The sequence below is a fragment of the Lontra canadensis genome, unplaced genomic scaffold (genome assembly GCF_010015895.1).
Source record: "Lontra canadensis isolate GAN:19392208 unplaced genomic scaffold, GSC_riverotter_1.0 scaffold89, whole genome shotgun sequence".
Classification (NCBI taxonomy): domain Eukaryota; kingdom Metazoa; phylum Chordata; class Mammalia; order Carnivora; family Mustelidae; genus Lontra; species Lontra canadensis.
The window spans coordinates 4,499,720-4,518,333 of NW_022631083.1; the positions used below are offsets into that span (position 1 = coordinate 4,499,720).

At 53.0% G+C, this 18,614-nt stretch overlaps 1 protein-coding gene across 1 annotated transcript in view; it reads right to left on the bottom strand.

Annotated features, from left to right (window-relative positions):
- ALDH1A3 (aldehyde dehydrogenase 1 family member A3) overlaps positions 1-14,904 on the bottom strand; it is a 36,894-nt gene extending 21,990 nt beyond the window's left edge. Inside the window, exons 1-5 of the mRNA XM_032835996.1 lie at positions 14,636-14,904; positions 8,778-8,882; positions 6,644-6,784; positions 1,911-2,040; positions 1,506-1,567 (exon numbers count right to left, since the gene is read on the bottom strand). Of these exons, the coding sequence (XP_032691887.1) occupies positions 1,506-1,567; positions 1,911-2,040; positions 6,644-6,784; positions 8,778-8,882; positions 14,636-14,734 (537 nt within the window). The 5' untranslated portion in view covers positions 14,735-14,904. The remainder of the gene's footprint in view (positions 1-1,505; positions 1,568-1,910; positions 2,041-6,643; positions 6,785-8,777; positions 8,883-14,635) is intronic.
- Positions 14,905-18,614: the final 3,710 nt, after the last annotated feature.

Consider the following 18,614-nt stretch of genomic DNA (forward strand, 5'->3'; position numbering starts at 1 on the left):
CCCCTCGAAGCTTCTTGGAAGAGCTGTGCCCACATGCTTAGGTCCCCTTCTGTAAGCCCCAGCAATGGGGCTTCCACTGCACCCCAAATTCCCCATACTGCTGGCAGCGAGCAAATCTAACTGTTGTGTCTTTTTTTAATTGCTACGAAGGAGAGGACCTTATTGACCATAGTCTTCTTCTGGAAATGTATTCCATTCCCGGGATGCCCCTGACCCTAGCTGCTCAGACTTCTCAGTCAGATCCCCTAACAACATATGGGATTTGGCCCCGGGCCCTCTTCTCTCACTCTGCATCCCTCTCTGGATGATCCCCCCCTCCCAACCTGATGGGCAGGAAACACCTCTGTCCTGACCACTGCCTGTGGGTGTCTCCAGGCCTTGCCTCTCTCGCGCCCCCAAGCCAAATATGCAAATGTCCGATGGGACCCTTTGCTTGTCTCTTCCACTAGCCCCTCTATGACAATCTGTCTAGAATGACCTTCATCTGTCACGGCACTCCACCCTAACCCGCTTGTCCCCCAGTCTTCTGCAAATCCACCAGCAACACCATCCACCCAGTTCCAGCCATGACTCACCCCTGACCTCTGATGAGACACTAAACTCCACCAACTCGACCTCCTTAGGAGCTTTCAAATCCATGCTTCCCCTTGGTCTTCCAACAGGTCCTGTCTTACCATTTTTCTTGGGGCTTCCCTTCGCAGACTTTTAATTGACCTGCGGGTTCCTCAGGGGCCCTCAGAGGGCTGAGCCCAGTGGCTTCATGTCCTCAGTACCTAGGACCCTGACACCGTGCCTGGCTCACAGTGGACTCCCAACGGCTGGCGGAAGGGACACAAGGAGCACACTTCCAGTCCTCTCTCCACGCTGCTGCCTCTCTGCACAGCCTCCTGCCCAGGTGCTGCAGTGGCCCGAGGCTTTCTCCAACAGATGGGCAGCATCACTCCATTCCCTGCTACCTGTCAGGCTCCCCACTGTCCAGTGAATAGAGTCCCAGGCCCTCAGCAGCCACGCCCTACTGGGTGCCCAGCCTGGACCACTGGACATGTGCTCCTCCTCTTCCTCACTTTGTCCTTATCTAAGTGTGGCCTCACCAGCTGTCCTGCTATTGCTTCTCCCTCCCCCACAGCCACCCCCCAGTAGCCCAGACACCTTGACACCCTCACTGGGGCCATTCCTACTGCTTAGAAGACCCATTTTCCTATGGAATGACTCTTTCTCATCCTTCAAGGCCCTCTTAAAAGACCCCTGCCCTAGAGAAACTGGCATTCTTGAGCCCTCCGGCTGGAATCCACAGTGCCTTCTGCTGTGCTCCAGGAGTCAGCCCCTTGAGAGCAGGCACGGGAGCTAACCCACCCCAATAACTCTGAAGCACCCAGCCCCATGCCACAGAGAAAATACTCAGTTAATGCCAGTGTGACCGAAACACATCAGAAACTGGTTCCAGAGGCCACCGGGGGGTGGGGTAGAATCTACATGGATCTATCTAGAGAAGATGCCATACTTACAGGAGTGATGGCCCCACACACACCTATGGGCTCATGCCTGGTGAAGCATACCACGTTGTCATCTGCAAGAGAGGTTTCGTGGAGTAGAACATATGGGATTAATCTCGGCTGAGTGCTTTATGTTGCAAAAAGATAAGAAAGAAACCCAGAAGCCCACCAACGTGTCAGCTCCAAGTCTTGTCTAGTCCACAAAGAAGGGACATTTAATTCAATGTTAAAAGTAAAATTCCAAAGGAGAAATCAGCACAAGCACACTTCCTTTTGCAACAGGGAAGGGGGCCCCGAGGGGAGGAGTGTGGTGGTGGGGGGGAACAAGGGTGCTCTGGAAAGGCTACCAGAAACAATGAGAAGACAGAGCACCTGGGGGGGTCCCCCAATGAGGCTGCGAGTCCCACGTTGGCTCACCTGTGGGGATGGTCCTGCCCTGTATTTTGTCAGCCCACCCTGCAAAGTATCTGAGGGTTTTAATACAGCCCTCCAGGTCGATGAAAAAAGCGTGAAGGAACGGCTTCCCTGTGTCCATTGTTTCCAGGGTCTGCAGGGAAAAGAGTATCTGTGTCACATACAGTTTCCTTCTTTGCCATCAGGGGTTAAAGCCGGGGGTGGAGCAAGAGAACACAGTCCGAGGACACCGCTTCTGCCTTGTTCCCTGTGTCCCTTCCAAAAGCAGGCCACTGTGTTTCCCCCTGTCAGGCCTGTCTCAGACTGTCAAGGATTACTCTGCTTTCAAAAGTGCTCAGTTTGGGGGGCACCTGGGTGGCTCAGTCGTTAAACATCTGCCTTCGGCTCAGGTCATGATCCTGGGGTCCTGGGATCGAGTCCCGAATCGGGCTCCCTGCTCGGCAGGAAGCCTGCTTCTCCCACTCCTACTCCCCCTGCTTGTGTTCCCTCTCTCTCTCTCTCTTTCTGTCAAATAAATAAATAAAATCTTGGGGGAAAAAAAGTGCTCAGTTTGGAGCGGAGGGCTTGGCCAGGGCATGGGCAGGCATCCCCGTGAAGGAAGGCAGGTGGAAGGGTGATCTGGAGCCTCCTGGGAAGGAAGGCACGGTGGCATTTGGTCTTCTGTCTGGAGCCCAGCTGGGGGACCTGGCCACATGGGCTTGTGGCATCCCAGGGAAGCTCTCAGGAGGTTAGCTGATTTTCAGGGGGGCTCTAGAGAGGGCTCGCATCCTCTAATAAAAGGGGGGATGCTGTGGGTTCTTCCTTCCTGGCTGGGCTGACCAGCATGGCTGTGGAAAGAGCGACGGAGCCCCGAAGGGTAGGGGCACCAGCACAAAAGGCAGTGTCCTCCCCAACTGGGCTGCCCAAGCCGGATGCGCAGTCGGGAGGGAGCGGGCTCGCCCTCGGTGGTAAGGGAGGTGATTACCCAGGGCGAGTGGGCAGCCACTCAATGGCCGGGATTCTTTTCTATTTCCAGCCTGGGGTTTAAGAGGACCCCTTTGTCCCTCAGACAAGCGGCCCCAGTGGAGCCCGGCGCCGAAACCGCCTGTCATGGATCTCTGCAGGAAGTGGCCACCCGGACATGTAGCCTGGGGCTGGATTCTCCTTTTAGAGTCCATGTAGTGAGACGGTGACTCACTGGGGAAGAGAGGCGCCCCCATGTGCACCTGCATCGGCCTCATCTCTGACCCTGACACCTCTAGGTGCCCACACCAGGGCTAACAGAGCCAGGTGTCACCTAAGGTCACCCAGCAGGGGCACTGAATTCAGTGGCAACTAACTTCTGGCCAGCACACTGACTACTCCTTAGGCTGCTGCCCCAGGACATTTGCATCTGGGAAGACTGTAGAATGGCTACCCAGGGTGCTCATAGTGACTGTCTCAGAACTTTGCTTTGGGGAGGAGCAGAGCCTTCTTAGGAAGGAACGACCACTTCCCTGAATGGTAGGCCACCAAAAAAATCCCTCCCTGACTCGGTTTCTTCATCTGTAAAGGAGAATAGTAATAGTAAGAGTGGTACTTGCCTCATGGGGCTGGGGTGAGGGCTAGGACGGCGCCTACCCCCAGGAAGTACCATGCTAACTGTTTAATGATGACATTTTTAGGCGGGATGACTATGTTCATTATCCTTTTTGGCAGCTTCATTTTCGGCGATCCTTACTTGGGGACACCAAGGAGACAGGAGTGTGCGTTGCTGAAGATGACAGGGCTGGTCTAGGTCTGGGATGGATCCTAACCCCTGCAGGACGCTGTTCAGGGACCAAGTCAGGCCAAGGTAACATCTAGTACACTGTACTTTGGCTCCTACTGTTTCCAAGCTGAAACTTATTTTTCCACGGGAAACCCAATTGTGGCAAATCGTGCCGAAAGGTCCTGGCCCAGGCACTCTGGACAGCATCTGCAGATCTGTCTGTGGGACTGGAGGTTTATTCTTGGCCCTTTTCTGGGATCAGATGAGGAAGAGAAAGGCAGAGAACCTTAGCGTAGCATTGTGCGGCAGTCCTGCCTCTAGTCCTGGATGACTTCCTCTGGCTAGATAACCTTAGGTCCCTTAACCTCTATGGGCCTCAGTGTCCTCCTCTCTGAAATGGGATAATAAACGTGCAGGCCAAGTGGCTACGATAAGCCCGGCCCATGGTGACTATTTGGCAAGCGTTGGCTAGCTTTCGTTATTAACTTGGGTGCATTTGCTTCCCAGAGTGACAAGACGAATTTGCCAGATTGGTTCTACAGGAAGCTATCCAAGCGAATCAGGGTCATAATAGATTTAGACAAGAAATTCTTTTTAAACACAAAAAAAGATTCACAGATGACCAGATAGGGCTCAACCCGAGAAATCAATCGTTAGCTACCGATGGGGACTTTTTAATTTTTTTTTTTTAACAGTTATTGGGGCTGGACCGTGAGCAAACCACAGCTGCTCCCCAGTTTACTTCCCTTGACATCTGAAGAGGAAAAAATATGCCTCCTGAAAAATTAACACACTGTAACCTTCAGATAGGAAAGAGTGAAGACAAGGGCTGAGGGAACCTGCCCTGAGACTCAGTGACTGTGCCAATATCTTAAAACGAGGAAGCCCAGAGCTGGGGTTTGGGTCAAAAAGATAGTAAACAGGAAGGGCCCCTATTTGGGGGTTTCCAGAAAGAGCACCCACAGAGCCAGAGTCTGGACCCCAGGTGCCTCAAGAAGGGGAGAAAGCTAGGGCTGCTGGATCCCTTCACATCTGTTTCTAAACATCGAATACAGAAGTAAATACGGAGCTTTGTCAAAACCACTGAGCCAGCAAGAGAACATGATGGAAAGAAGCACTTCGCAGCATGAAAATGCAGGAAAACCATATCAAGGTGGAGGGCGAGGGTGCTTTCCTATGATGTGGTCCCGGTTTGAAAAACCATATTTGCCAGTAATTCTCTTGTTCCTTTCATGATGTGGCAAAGAGCTGGATCTTATTTCTTGTGGGCAGTGAGGTCCCGATGGCAAGAGGCAACTCGCTCCATCTGCGATCGCGACCCAGTCTTGGCCAGGACCATGGGGCGGGCTGAAGGCAAAGGTGGCAGCCTCGCCACTAGCTCCCACAGATGATACTGACACTTGAGGACAGGGTGGGGAGGGGTGCCCAGGGCACATCCTCTCCCGCCTATTAGTCCCCACGGACATTGCAGACTGATGAGCTCATGCTGGGTGAAAACAGAAATGTTTTTGAAAAAGCCAGTCTGGCAGCTTGAGAGTTGAGGCTGGCTTTCGTTGCAGGAAGAAACCAGAGGCTCCGTGGACAGAAACACTGACCCTGGGACGGAGCCATCTGTGCCCGGACTTGGGGGCAAACATGCTGGCCTGGCTGGCGGGGCAGGAAGGAAGGAGAGCTGAGCTCCCTGGGCAGACGAACTCCCAGATACAGAGCTCCCCCACTGTCCAGCCCCCAAGTACACATTCAGGCACAAAAACAGTATCAGCCTCCTGGATGACACAGTCTCCAGGAAGGTCGCTACTCTACTGCTCGGTCCAGACATCAGATCAAGAGAGGAAAGAACCATTTGTTCAAATCGGAGGCTGAAAAGGAGATTTAGTCCCCCTACCCCCTGGGCTGCAAGGTTTGGAGCAATTTTTCCAAACAGGAGCCTGAGAGCCGTGGGAGGGCCGCGTGTGCAAGTTGAGAAGGACCTCAAGGCAGGAGGCGGGCCTGGGATTTCCTCTGCTCACTCATTGCAAGACCAGAGGAAGGTCTTAGGATCCCTGTAAATAATGCATTTACAACCTATAAATGTCTTCACAGCCCGGTCTGGCAGGAGTGACCCAACCTCACAGAGCGGGCTGAATTCCCATTCCTATTCTGCTGCACGGGGACTAAGGTGCCTAGAAATTACTGGCCAGGAAGGCATGAGGCTGGGTGGGCAGCATTATTATGAGGACCGGTGTTCCTAATAATAGGTATCATCTAGTTAGCGCTTACTGCATGCCAGGGACTCTGCTAAGGATTTAAATGGATCATTCTCACACCACTGAGAGATCATTATTATTGGTATCTCATAAAGAAATACATGCTCAGAGATGTAAAGCAACTTGTCCAAAGTCACACAGCTAGTAAGTGACAGAGCTGGGATTCGAACTGAGGTCTCTCAGAGCCTGAGCTTTTCCCCATAACCAGGTTACCCTGCCCTCACCATCACTCCACATGTGCTCACCACAGGGGTGATTTCTGAGTTCTACGGGATCAATGTTTTCTATGCTAACAGGCAGCATCTATTTTAATAAGTATTCAAAAAAATATATACCAAAATATATATTCAAAAAAATATATACGGATTTTGTCACCTAAGATGAAGTTCAACTTAACAGTAAAAGAGATTTCATGTATCAAAAAAAAAAAAAAGTTAATTTCCTAAACATACAGGCAGGACCAGGATATGGCCTAACTCATCTGCCTGGCTGGGACCGTCTGGAGTATGGGAACCACCAACGCATCTGAACTTCCTCTAGGCAAGTTCTTGGTCAAGAACATGAAGTGCGGAGGACAAAAGTCTGACTTCTAAAGGGAAAGGGTTTGAGCCGGATGGCGTGGACACATGCTTCCTGCCAGAGAGCTTTACCTCAAAGTACCTGCCATACAGCTCCACACAAAACCAGAGCCCTGGGTCTCCCCCCAAGCCCCGTGGGCACCGGGCGGTTCCACACCTGCCCACCCATGGGCATGTACTCACAGCCAGAACGGCGCGGTCCCTCTCCACGAGGTCAGCCAACTGATGTAGCAGCAAGCCCCGGCCCAGGGCATCCAGGCGGCGCCAGGGTGAGCCCCTCTGGAAGGCGGCGTGTGCGGCCTCCACTGCCTTGTCCACGTCGGGCTGAGCGGCCAAAAACCAGAGAGAGTGTGTCACCTTGTGTCGCAACCGTGTTTTGGGAGAGTTCAGTCTTTCTTCACTTACAGAGAACGGCAGAGACCTGCGTCCATCAGCACAGCAGAGGAAGGTAGCAGCTAGGCTCGAGATTGCTGGGCCCCCCGTTTGGGGCTTTCAAGTGACTTTTTCCTTCTTTATAGCTTGGGTCTTTTTCAACATTTCTACAATGGTCAAGTATGAACTTTTCTTCTGATTATAAAAGCATTTTAAAATAGCTTGCAAGACTACAGACCTTAATTATTTTTCTTGGTGACCCAAGTAGGAAAAGATTTTCCACTCGCTCGCCCAGTTTGGACACACGCACACTCCCACAGTTCATCAGTTAGGTGGGACATGTCTGTCTCGGCGTTCTATTCAAGCCGAGGACTGTGGTCCCATAGTGAGAATGGGGCGTGAGCGCTTGTGGGGATCTCAGAACTGACCACATTGGAAAAGTCTACAGACAGGGAGGATCTGGAACTTCTTCTCTGTCTTCAGCCTCATCTCTACTGCCCCCCCCAACCCTGCCTGGGGGCAGAAGGGTTGCACCATTCCACGGGCAAGGAACTGGATTTTCTGTGCACCCATAGAAGAATTACAATGGAACCTTCTTCTTAAAAGGCAAGAAGTGAGAGTTGTTTAATATCACCCATTCTTACTGCAGGAAAATGAGTTTGAGGCTCTGGTTGCTGAGGAACAAAGCCTCATCTCCCAGGCCCCTCCCCCAGGCCCCTCTGAGCCTCACTTCCCTGGGGCAGTATGATAGGCAAGGGCTGCCCAGTGCAGTCAAGAGAGACACCCACCAAGACTCTGTGCCTCCAAAGCATGCTTGGAGGCAAGTGAAAGCTTTGGCAAAGGAGATATTACAACTATGAATTCCTTGTCCCACGCTCTGGGGTGGTGGGGAAGCCTGGGCCTCTCTAGCTGCAGGGGACAGGACCATGTCTGTTTGCAGGTGCTGAGAGCAGTTCCCCAGACCAAGGGAAAAACCAGAGCCTGGGGCAGGGTCTCATTCTCCTCTTTGATTCCTGGGTCCTGCACCTGGGAACCACCCACGGGAAACCCTGTTCCACACCTTGCCCCCCGCCCAGTCGCCCCACGTCCTCACACCATACAAAGATGAGCTCCTCGATGCTATTATCTTTGCAAATAGAGCTTAGCTTGAAGCACTGTGCATGGGAGGGTCTGGATGGGTGAAACCACTGCGTGTTTCCTGCCTGTCACGGAACTCTCACCAGTGGGATCCAATTCAAGCCTCTCTTTGACATGTCTTTCACCTTGTCCCCATTCAACATTACCCCTACACATTTCAGGATGTCAGATGATTATTCTGGGGGTGGAAGAGAGGGTTAGATTTCCTTTCCCTCCTTAGAAAAGTTTTACCTTCAACCTTTCCTCTAAAGGCATGTATATTTAAAAGATACTTTGTGGCTTTGCAATGTATCAAGGACACATCCAGAAGTTATATATATACACAACTACATATATAGTTATAAAGACTATAGCTATCCGTGATCCCTTCAGGTTCTGATAGAAAAGAAATCTGGTGACGGCATGACGTCGTTAACTTTGCACGACTTGGTTAGCAAGTCTTTTCCCCTTCCAGCCCTTCTCTTTCAAGTGTCTCCTGCCAGAATGCGGCATTTGGTGAAACATACCAGCCGGAAATGCTTTCTGGAAAGAGGGCTTCGTGCCTCCAGGTTCAAATCACTGATAAAAACCTTTCGTTTAGCCACGTGATGAGGATTGCTGAGGTCATCCTTATAGATGGGGAAACTCTATCAAAGGAGAATGACTCTGCAGTGGCTCGTCCCTAATTGATCCCATTCTGGGCCACGTGTATGAAAAGCAGCAAACTCAGGTCCCACCCCCAGTATGGGCCAGGTCTGTCTTATCCTCTAGTTATCTATAATTTAATTACTTGGGGGGGGGTGCGAGTGGGGATAGGGGAAGCACTCACCTTATCTCCTTCTTCTACTTCACATATTTTTTCTAGAGTTGAAGGATTATACGTGGCGAACTTTTTTCCACTCTTGGATTCGTGCCATTCATTGTTGATGAATATCTAACCAGGAAAGGAAGTTGTAATGCATTAGGGCTTAAATCAAAATCATATCATTCCAACATGCTGAGGACCTTAGGTAATGTCTTGTCTTCCCCCACCCTCTTCCTCCCCCCTCCCCACTTTTTTACAGATGGGACCAGGAGAGGAGATGGAGTCATGTGCCCAACCAAGAACACACTCCGAATTAGAATCCAAGTATCCTGACTTGTAATATGTTTTCAGAGAATTACTTTTTGTCCTAATGAAACTAAAGTCATTTAGAATTTTTCTAAATATCTTGTCTCTCTTTTTTATTTGTTTCAAAGATTTTACTTATTCATTTGATGCAGAGAGAGAGCCAGCACAAGCAGTGGGGAGCGGCAGAGGGAGAGGGAAAAGCAGGCTCCCCGCTGAGCAGAGAGCCCACTTCCGGGCTTGATCCCAGGACCCTGGGGATCGTTACCTGAGCCAAAGGTAGCCATTTAAATCATTAACGTGGATTCACGAAGAGCTGAGTCAAATAGTTAAAGGGTATAAGTTAAATCCTACACCCTAATCGAGTTTGGGGGTAAGATCAAATAGGTTTATATATACAAAGTGCCCAGGGATCTCCTGACCTTGAAGGATAGGTCAGTAGAGAGCACTCCCTTCTGTTTCCTCCCTGTTGAAACCCCCAGCTGGATTGCCAAGAACTAGCTCCTCCCCCATTCCCTTTAAAATGCTTATTTTCATGTTGGGCTTAATAAAGCTTGTGTTGGAAAAGAAAGATAAGCTATCTGGTCTGGGAAATGTTCTGGTTGTATGAACAGATATAGCAAATAACCATTTATATCTAGAACCAAAGAATTAATCCACAAAAACCACTTCATCAGGAGCCTCCATTATCTAGAACACAGCTGAGAAGAAGGACGTTAAAAATAAAAACAGGGGCGCCTGAGTGGCTCAGTTGATTAAGCATCTGCCTCCTGCTTAGATCATGATCCCAGAGTCCTGGGATCTAGCGCACATAGTGCTTCCTGCTCTGCAGGAGCCTGCTTCTCCCTCTCCCTGCCACTACCCCCTGCTTGTGCTCTCTCTGTGTGTCAAATAAATAAATAAAATCTTTTTAAAAAATAAAATAAAATAAAAAGATATCATGAGCGAACTAAAAGGAATTCACAGAGTTCCCACGCTGAAAAGTGTGTACTATTTATTCTTAGTTTACTCTTACTGCTAATTGCCCTAAAAAAGTGCTTCATTAGGGGCACCTGGGTGGCTCAGTGGGTTAAAATCTCTGCCTTTGGCTCAGGTCATGATCTCAGGGTCCTGGGATCTAGCCCCACATGGGGCTCTCTGCTCAGCAAGGAGCCTGCTTCCCCTCCCTCTCTGCCTGCCTCTCTGCCTGCCTCTCTGCCTACTCATGATCTCTGTCTGTCAAATAAATAAATTAAATCTTTAAAAAAAAAAGTGCTTCATTCAAAGAGAGGACCTTTAGAAAAAAACCAGGAACAGAGGTGACAGATGATACACAAAGCACGTTCTGACAACGTGGAGGTCCTGGCTACCCAGAAGACAGCCGATCTGCAGCTGTATGGGTGTGGGACAGGCTGATCATCACACAGACCCCAGTCACAGACATGAGTAAGATGCTTTAGAAGCATTTCCCTCAAACAAAATGCCATCAACAATTTCTAAGCACAAACCTAGCTCATCGAATTCCATTTCTGTACCTATATGCATATCATTTGCTTCTTTTTGAGTCCTTTATAAGAATCGTGTCCCTCTAAGGGCTAATTTCAATTACTGTGAATTTTATTCATTTGGAACACTTGACTTCCCAGTGATGACAGATGAGAGAGTGTGGCTTGGTTACGGTCTCCGTCCTGGGCTCTCCTGTAAAAACTCCAAAGCTTCTCAGGAAAGAAACTCGCTCTGGGAAGCTGCTGGGGGAGACCGTTTTGATCACTCTCCCTGGAAAGCAGGGACGGCTCAGCCGGGCAGGGACAAAGCATGGAAGGCCAGTTCTTACGGGGCAGGTGGGCAGAGGCACCCTGTTCCCCGTGAATCCAGAGCTGAGAGCATCCCTTGCCCGTAGGATGTGCCCATCCGACTTCTGGAAGCTCAGTGCCTTCACCATGAGGCCAGGCCCCCAGGGAAGCACGTGGAATTGGCCAGGCTACAATTACAGGTTTATTCTTCCAGCTGAAACCAAATCCAAGAGTTCACTCTTGCCATCCAGCAAGCAATCGCTCGGTAACAGCGAGAAATTAATAAGTGGAGAGGAGAGGGTTCAGTTAGGGTGGGGAGGGAAGTGCAGCCAGAGAGAGAGGCCCATTTGTCGGAAGATGAAATTTCGTGGGTTAGAAAATACAGACCATCAGTGAAAACTGCTGATTCTAGATCCTTCTTGGTATCAATTCCAAGGGGGAGGGAAAGTGAGAAGACGGTAGAAGAGAATATAAATAAGGAGGATGGAAACAGATTGCAACGATCAGATGTCTGTTATACTTCATCTCCAAGCATGTTCCTCCAAAAAAAAAAATTATTTGGTCGGTCATGACATTGATCCATAGTCCCTCCTAACCAGCAACTTAAAAAAAAAAAACCAAAAAAAAAACAGACTTCTCAACTCTGACCATATTTTCCCATTGCGAGGTTGCCAATTTTGCAAAAATTTTTCTCTGTATACTACGCTGGTAAGTAATCTTGTAAGTGGTTTCTACTGTTGATTTTCTCTCCACTAAAACAAAACAAAAACACAAAGAAGGGGTCAGTAAGTGTGGCCTACCAATTATGCTGCCTGGACTGTTCTGAGCCCCAATTCAGGATAATGGGTCCAGAAACAAAACAAAACAAAACAAAACTGTGCCTCTTGACTTGTGAATTGGTTTCAGATAAACCTTACAGAGGTATAAAAATTAGGTTCCGGGATTCACATTTTACTGAACGAGTGGAATGGCATGTCACCCAGGCTGAGCCGGAAAACCACAGCCTCTCAGAGGAGCCGGGTGCCTGGGGGGTTGGGGTAAAGATGGCGGCCACACAAGTGAGGTCTGCTGATGCCATTTACAGTAACTTCCACCGGACTCCAGCTAAACCTGAAGGAGTATGTTTTCAGAACAGGATATTGGAGCGATTTGTAGCTTTTATAAAAGAGATCAGAAAAACGGGTGTTTGAGTGAACCAGAAAGTCTTACAGAGAATCTCTGTGACTGGAAGACATTCTCTAAGGAAAGGAAAGGACCCCCCCACCACACCACCCCAAAGTGAAAGAGGCTGCTATCCTCTGAGATCTGGCGGGGGAGGATACAAAAGGGGATCCTCCCCCCCACCACTATTGGAGTCACATAGCAAAGCCCAATGTTAAAATGAGAGAACAGGGGTGCCTGCGGGGCTCAGTCAGTTAAGCGGCTGCCTTTGGCTCACGTCATGATTTCAGGGTCCTGGGGTCCAGCCTCGCTTTGGGCTCCCTGCTTAGTGGGGAGACTGCTTCTCCCTCTCCCTCTGCCCCTCACCACCCCGGCCCATGCTCACTTGCTCTCTCTCTTGCTCTCTCATAAACAAATAACATGAGAAGAAATGAAGAAGTCGGGACAACGTCATCCTTCTGAAAACTGGACTTTGCTGGGAAATGGTATCCCCAAGGCTGGGGCTCAGACCCACCATTTCTGGCGTGTTCTCCATTAGCAAGAAGCTCCCTGAGTCAGGTTTGAAAACTAACAGGACTTTACGGGGTTCACACACTGCACCTCTCCCCCTGCCGGCTCCACTGTCTGCCCCCAGGTCTCGGTTCTGCAGTTCTGGCTCTCCTCCCTCTTTCCTAGGCCCTGTCTGCTGCCGCTCCGGCCAGAAGCTCCCTAAGCATTGCTGGCTGGGGTTCCTGTCCCTCAGCCATCACCACACAAGCTGCCTGCGGCCCACAGCTCCTGAGGTAGGCCTCTGCGGTGGTGGGCTTGAGGGCCGGGAGCAAGGACGGAGCGGCTGGAGGTCTCATCGCCTCTCCCCAGCCTTAATCACACAGCCACTTCTGTTCCACTAGAAGAGGGGGCACCCAGCAAGACCACAGACACTTGTGGCTCTGTGAATCTGCTAAGATCCTCCCTCTATCCACTTGTGAAGGGCCACAAAGAATTGCAGAGAAAGAAGGAAACTTCCCATAAGTGGCTGCACTGCTCGGATAGGACTCAGAAAGGTAGAAAGGCAAAGGACAATAACATAGTAATTTCTGGCTTCTGTAGCATTAAAAAAAAAAAACCCACAAAAACCTTACAAAACAAAAATAAAACAAAACCGCACCACCACCACCACCACCACCACCAACAGGCCAGCACCAACAGTATAACGGCCTGAAAAGGAGTAGGTACTCTGCTGCCTGTTCCCAGAATTGGTGATTGGAATTTTCACTCTGAAGCTGATACCACTACAGAAACTACATTAAAAATAATCTCCAGCGTTTATGGCGGAGTGTCTCTGTTGATTACGGTGCCCTCTGAAAACAGTTAATTTAAATGTCATGTGATCAGAGGCAGAGCTGACATGAAGTGCCAACACACCAAAATCTGAAGGCCACACATAGTGGCCGGCAACCTTCTCCGCTTGATTAAAACTATTTGAGAGACATAATTGCTACTTTTTGAAAGTAAAATTGATGGGGAAATTTTCTCAGTGCTGTGTCAGCTGGAGTTGGGGTTGGGGAGGGTTATGGATAAGATGCAAATTAAAAAAAAAAATTAAAAGGAGGGAAAGTTGGGGAAAGAGAAGCCAGCCGAGACTCTCGGCTGGCCGGCGACCCGGCCGCACTCCCAGCCCTAGTCCGCAGCCTCCGGAGAGCCTCCGAGGGTTCTCCCACGGGACGCGCCCCCGGCAGCCCTCTTCAGCCTGGGCTCCAGGCCTCGCCATCTTCCTTTCTGCCCTAGGCAGGTGATCTCACCGCTTTGCAGACGCTCCAGCCTCCCAGCCCAGCGCAAAATAGCAGAGACTCCATGGTGCGCGGCGCGCTGCGGCCTGGCCACCCACGGCTTCCCAGGCCCGGGTTCGGAGACCATTGAGAACGCAGTCTCTGTCAACACCAGGGCCGCGGGGCTCCAGGGCAGTTTCATCTGTGCTCACCTTCCTACCCGCCCTGGCTCTACTGGTAAGGTAGGTAGGCCAAGCACGGAAGGTACGACGTCCCTCCTGTACTCCCGATCACCTGGTTCTGGAATCTCCAAGTCGCAGCTCCCCAGTGCAGCCCGAGCTCTCAGACCAGCTCTGTGTTCTCAGGCACCTTCTGACCCTCGAGAGGCCCGACCCGTTGAGCCCCGGAAACCGTGCCGCAGGGTCCGCGGGGAGACCAGCGCGCCAGGGGCACGGCGGCCCGCACCTCGGCTCGCCTTGCAAGCGGACCCGGCAAGGGCACGTCGGGGCCGCGCCGGCGGGAGCCGGGAGCCGAGCGGGCGCTGCGCAGCCGCCCTCGCCAGGCTTGGAAGCTTAAAGCGCTGAGCCCCGCCGCCCGAGAGCCCGTCCGGGAGCGCAGATCGCCAAGTCCCCTCGGTGTGCGCGACGGACGCGCCCCCGCCCGGGACGTCCTGCGCCGCCGGACGCGGCTTCTAGAGGACCGGCCTGGGGCGGAGAGGCTCCGGTCACGGGAGCGGGGGGGACGAACTCGGCTGAGGGCGCGCTGCCCGAAGCGCCCCGCACCCTCGGAGCGGGGCGGCTGGGCTCCCCGCCTGATGGCTTCTCGTCCCCGCCACCCTGGCCAGGACAGCCCAGCGCGGAGCCAGGCGACCGTCGGGTGGGCTGGGCGCCCGCCTCACCTGGGTGAACTTGACCTCCAGGTTGCGGACCGGGCGCGGCAGGGCAGGCGGCTTCCTGTCCGGCTGCCCGTTCTCCACGGCCCCGTTGGTAGTGGCCATGGCTCTTCTGCGCTCCCCGGCCCGAGGCGCCCGAGTCTGCGGCGCTGGCTCCGGCCTGGATGGTGCGCAGCCTGCTCGCGGGGTGACAGCTCCGCGCCGCTTTATGGAGCGACCCACGCCTCCCGCCCAAGGGGGCCGTCTAATTGGCTGCAGGACCGGAGGAAGGGAGGGCGGGCGGGAGGGGAGGGGGCCGGCCTGCTTCACCCCACCCCGCCCGCCGCCCCTGCGGGAGCCCGGCCACCCCCCGCCCGGCCACCGCGCCGCACGCTCCCCCGCCCCCGGAGGCTGCCCTTGGAGGAGCTCCCCCGAAGCGCCGCCGGGCCCCGGAAGTGCCAGGGTTCGGGCAGCGGGCCAGGGTAGCAGGCGGGGGCGCCGGGGCCACAGCTCCCGGCTCTCTCCCCGAAGGCGGGCGAGCTCGCCCCGCCGCACCTGCCGCCCCCTGCCCGCCGCGGCTCCGCGCACTCGCCGGACTTCGGTCGGCGCGCCGCGCTCCGGGAATGCGCGCTCCCCCGCCGGGTCCCCCCACCCCGAGCCGCATCAGGGGTCGCCGAACCCGCTCGGGCGGCCCCGCTTCGCAGCCCACGTGCCTGGGCCTAGAGTCCGGCCGCCGCGTCCCAGCTCTCAGGACAGACGCCCGCCTAGCGCCCCACTCGGCCCCTGCTGGGACCGCCTCCAGGGCCAGGCTAGCCCAGATGGCCCGACTTTCCCCGTGGCCCTGGGGCTTCACACGCCGAGGGCCAGAAGGCCGGGGAAAAGCGTTTGGTCCTTCCTATGCCGCGCTGGGCCTCTGACCTCAGGAGGCGCAGACTGCCCTTCAGCAGGGGCCCTGGGCGCAATTATTTCGACTTCCAAATGCATAAATTATACGTCAATTTAACAGAATGAAAAAAAAAAAAGAGAGAGAGAGAGAGGACGCACGGGAGATCTTTGCGGCTTTGCGTTTTAAGAGTTGAAGCTTTTGTCCAGTAGGCTGCTCATCTTTTCCCGGGGAAGCAGAGGCCTGTCCCGCTCCTCTCCTTTTGCCCTTTGGCAAACACTACACCAACCCTAGGGACTTGCGCTGGGTCCCATCTGAGATATGGCCGTGGTTTCTTGTGCTTGTCATACCTCAGGTTTCTGGAACAATGATGTGGGGCACGAACTGAGCAACAAAAGCATGGGTTTAATCCCCAGTTAGGCTCAGCTCCTCAGCCCGTTTCCTTCTGTGAGTCATCTCAACTGGAGGGACCGGAAACGAAGGCACTCCTCGCTGTCACGATGTTCTTTCTGTTGGTTTTGCCGTCATGGTGACCACCTCTGTCCCCTCTCTCCCTCCTCACTGCAGTGCTACTGGGTGTCCTTCTAGATAGTGGAGTAAGTAAGCTTTTAAACGTTTGCAAACCCTTCCTGGGATCACCCGACCGCTGGGGGTAAAAGGGTCCAATGCTGTTATGGGTTAGAATACACAGGTGAGGGAGGGAAAGGGGGTACGAGGTCCCCTGCCTTGCTTAGCACTGACCCGCATCAGTGAGTCTGCCTCCGGATGCCTGCCGTGTTCACTAACACTGATGAGTCCCCGGGGCAATGCTGCCTCTTTTCTTCAGTGGCTCCTACCCAGTCCCCTGGGTTCCCTGCCCTGCTGGACTGGCCCGTGGCCCCCATTCAGCCCTGTTGGAAACACGTGGGTGGATGTCTCATGTCAGGGCTCCTGGCTGGATGCTGAGCCCCAGCGTCTGGGTGTCTGGGCCCACAAAGGCCTGCGGGGTCCCGCAGCAGATTTTCCCTGCCCTGAGCGCCAGGCCCCCAGCCTGGTGGGGGCACCAAGCCGGAAAAGGCTGCAAGTGGACAAGCTTTCTAAGCGGAACTCCCCTTCCAAGAGTTTCTGGAGGATTCCGAGTGGTTGAACTTATGTCGTTTGTGTCAGGCTTAAAAACAAGTCTGAAGATTTGTGGAGGAAATTCTGCTAATAACTGCTGGATGGATGGGGAGAGGCAGACGGGGGGGGGGGGGGGGACTTAGAACTGTGTTCTCCAAGAGAGTGGAGTCTGATTGCTCGAAGGTAGACTGCTGCTGCCTCGCTTGTCATGAAATCTGGAAGAGAGGCCACCTCAACTACCACCCAAAGACACAATTGTGACCTGCTGTATCCGGGCTTGCGAACCAGTTGCAACGATGCCGACCACCTCACCTGCAAACCGTCCTGACAGCCACCCACAGGGTCCTGGGAGCCTGGGATAGGAGTGGGGCCCTTAGCCGGAGCAGGGAACTCCCAGAGAACAGGTCAGGAGGATGAGCCTGCTGCCAGGCTTGTCTAGACCAGCAGGCTACCGCTGCTCCCGTCTGGCCACCCAGTGGGAGGGATGAAGGCAAGATGCTCTTCTCCCCATTTTACAGGTGAGTAAACAGAGGCATGCAGACACTTGCCCCAGACGGCAGCAGCCGTGCAGGAATCAGGGCCAGACTGTGTGGGGGTGGGTGGGGCAGACTGTGGAGGAGGGATTTTTCTCGCCTTCTTCGGTCTGCCCTTCTTCTCTCACCAAGGTGAGCACCTGTGTCCCGTGGCCCCACGCGTCTGGAGCAGCACAGAACGGACTGAAGGTCCCGGTGCAAAATGGTGGCCACATCCCGGGAGGCTGTGCCTTCCTTAGGGATCAGACCCTGAGGTCCTGACCTCTGAGGGAGTCGCCGCTGTCGCTAAGGGAGGAGGAAGGACCCTTTGCTTCCACAGTCCGCTGCTGGGTTTCCACGTGCCAGAGAGAGCGCCAGACAGAACACCAGGGCACCAGAGGCCCAGCCCCTTCTGCCCACATCCCGGGGCTAGATTCCAGCTGTGTTTTCTTGGGTCGGACACTCCATCCCTCTGAGCTTCTCGTACTTTCTTTGTAAAATGATCTCCTTCCCACTTCAGTGTTTGCGGAAACTCAAGCGAGAGAACGGTGCAAAGGCATGCTTTCTAAACTGTGAAGTGTTGTCTAGATGCTGGTTCTCCGTTTTGCCATTCCTCTCGGAGACTGATTTCCTCTCTGCAGACTTTTCTTCTGGGAAGTTCACGAGCTCCCCGGCTTCTCTGACTTGTGGAAACGTCTCTGATCCGCGGTCGCTCTACTACTGTCATTGTAAAAATACTCTTTTTATTTCGTATTCAGCTCTGTGGTGCTGCTTTGGTCTGGCTTCTTGGCGTATCTCGTTAGGAGTCCGAGACATTGCATGTGGAGGGGTTGGTTGTTTGATGAACACTGAGTAAAAGGAATCGTGAAGAAAGAACTCAGATAAAATCCAAGTTAGATGACCTCTCCACTCCTCCCCCATCATTGAAAGCTCCACCTAATTCCATTTTAAACTTATAAAACATTGCGGGAGATAGGGAGAGTCTGTAGCAAATGTAATGAATAATGATGGAGATAGTCATGGATCCCACATTTTGTTGTACTTTATTTCAAGTCTCAGCAGGGGGGCCCAGAGATCTCCTGAAGGTCCTCAGCATCCCCATAGCCGGTGGTTCACTGCAGAACTGCCTCCCGAAGGCCACTCACCTCACCCAGCATCTAGACGTCAAGGCCAGGCTCTGGAACCCCTGGGTGTTCAGAACACTTTCATGGAAAGCCAGGCTCCTCATGAGGACAGTGGTTCTCAGAAGTTGGGAAGCAGGGTGCCTCAGGGCAGGTGACCTAACCTCAGTTTTCTTGGCTATAAAATGGGCTTAGAGGTGCCCTCGAAATGAGGGAAAATGGTGGGACGCCTATAATATGTTTAGGCCAGTGCCTTCAGCTCACGTCATGATCTCAGGGTCCTGGGATCAAGTCCCACATTGGGCTCCCTGCTCAGCAGAGAACCTGCTTCTCTCTCTGCCTCTGCCTGCCACTCTGCCTGCTTGTGCGCTCTCTCTCTGACAAATAAATAA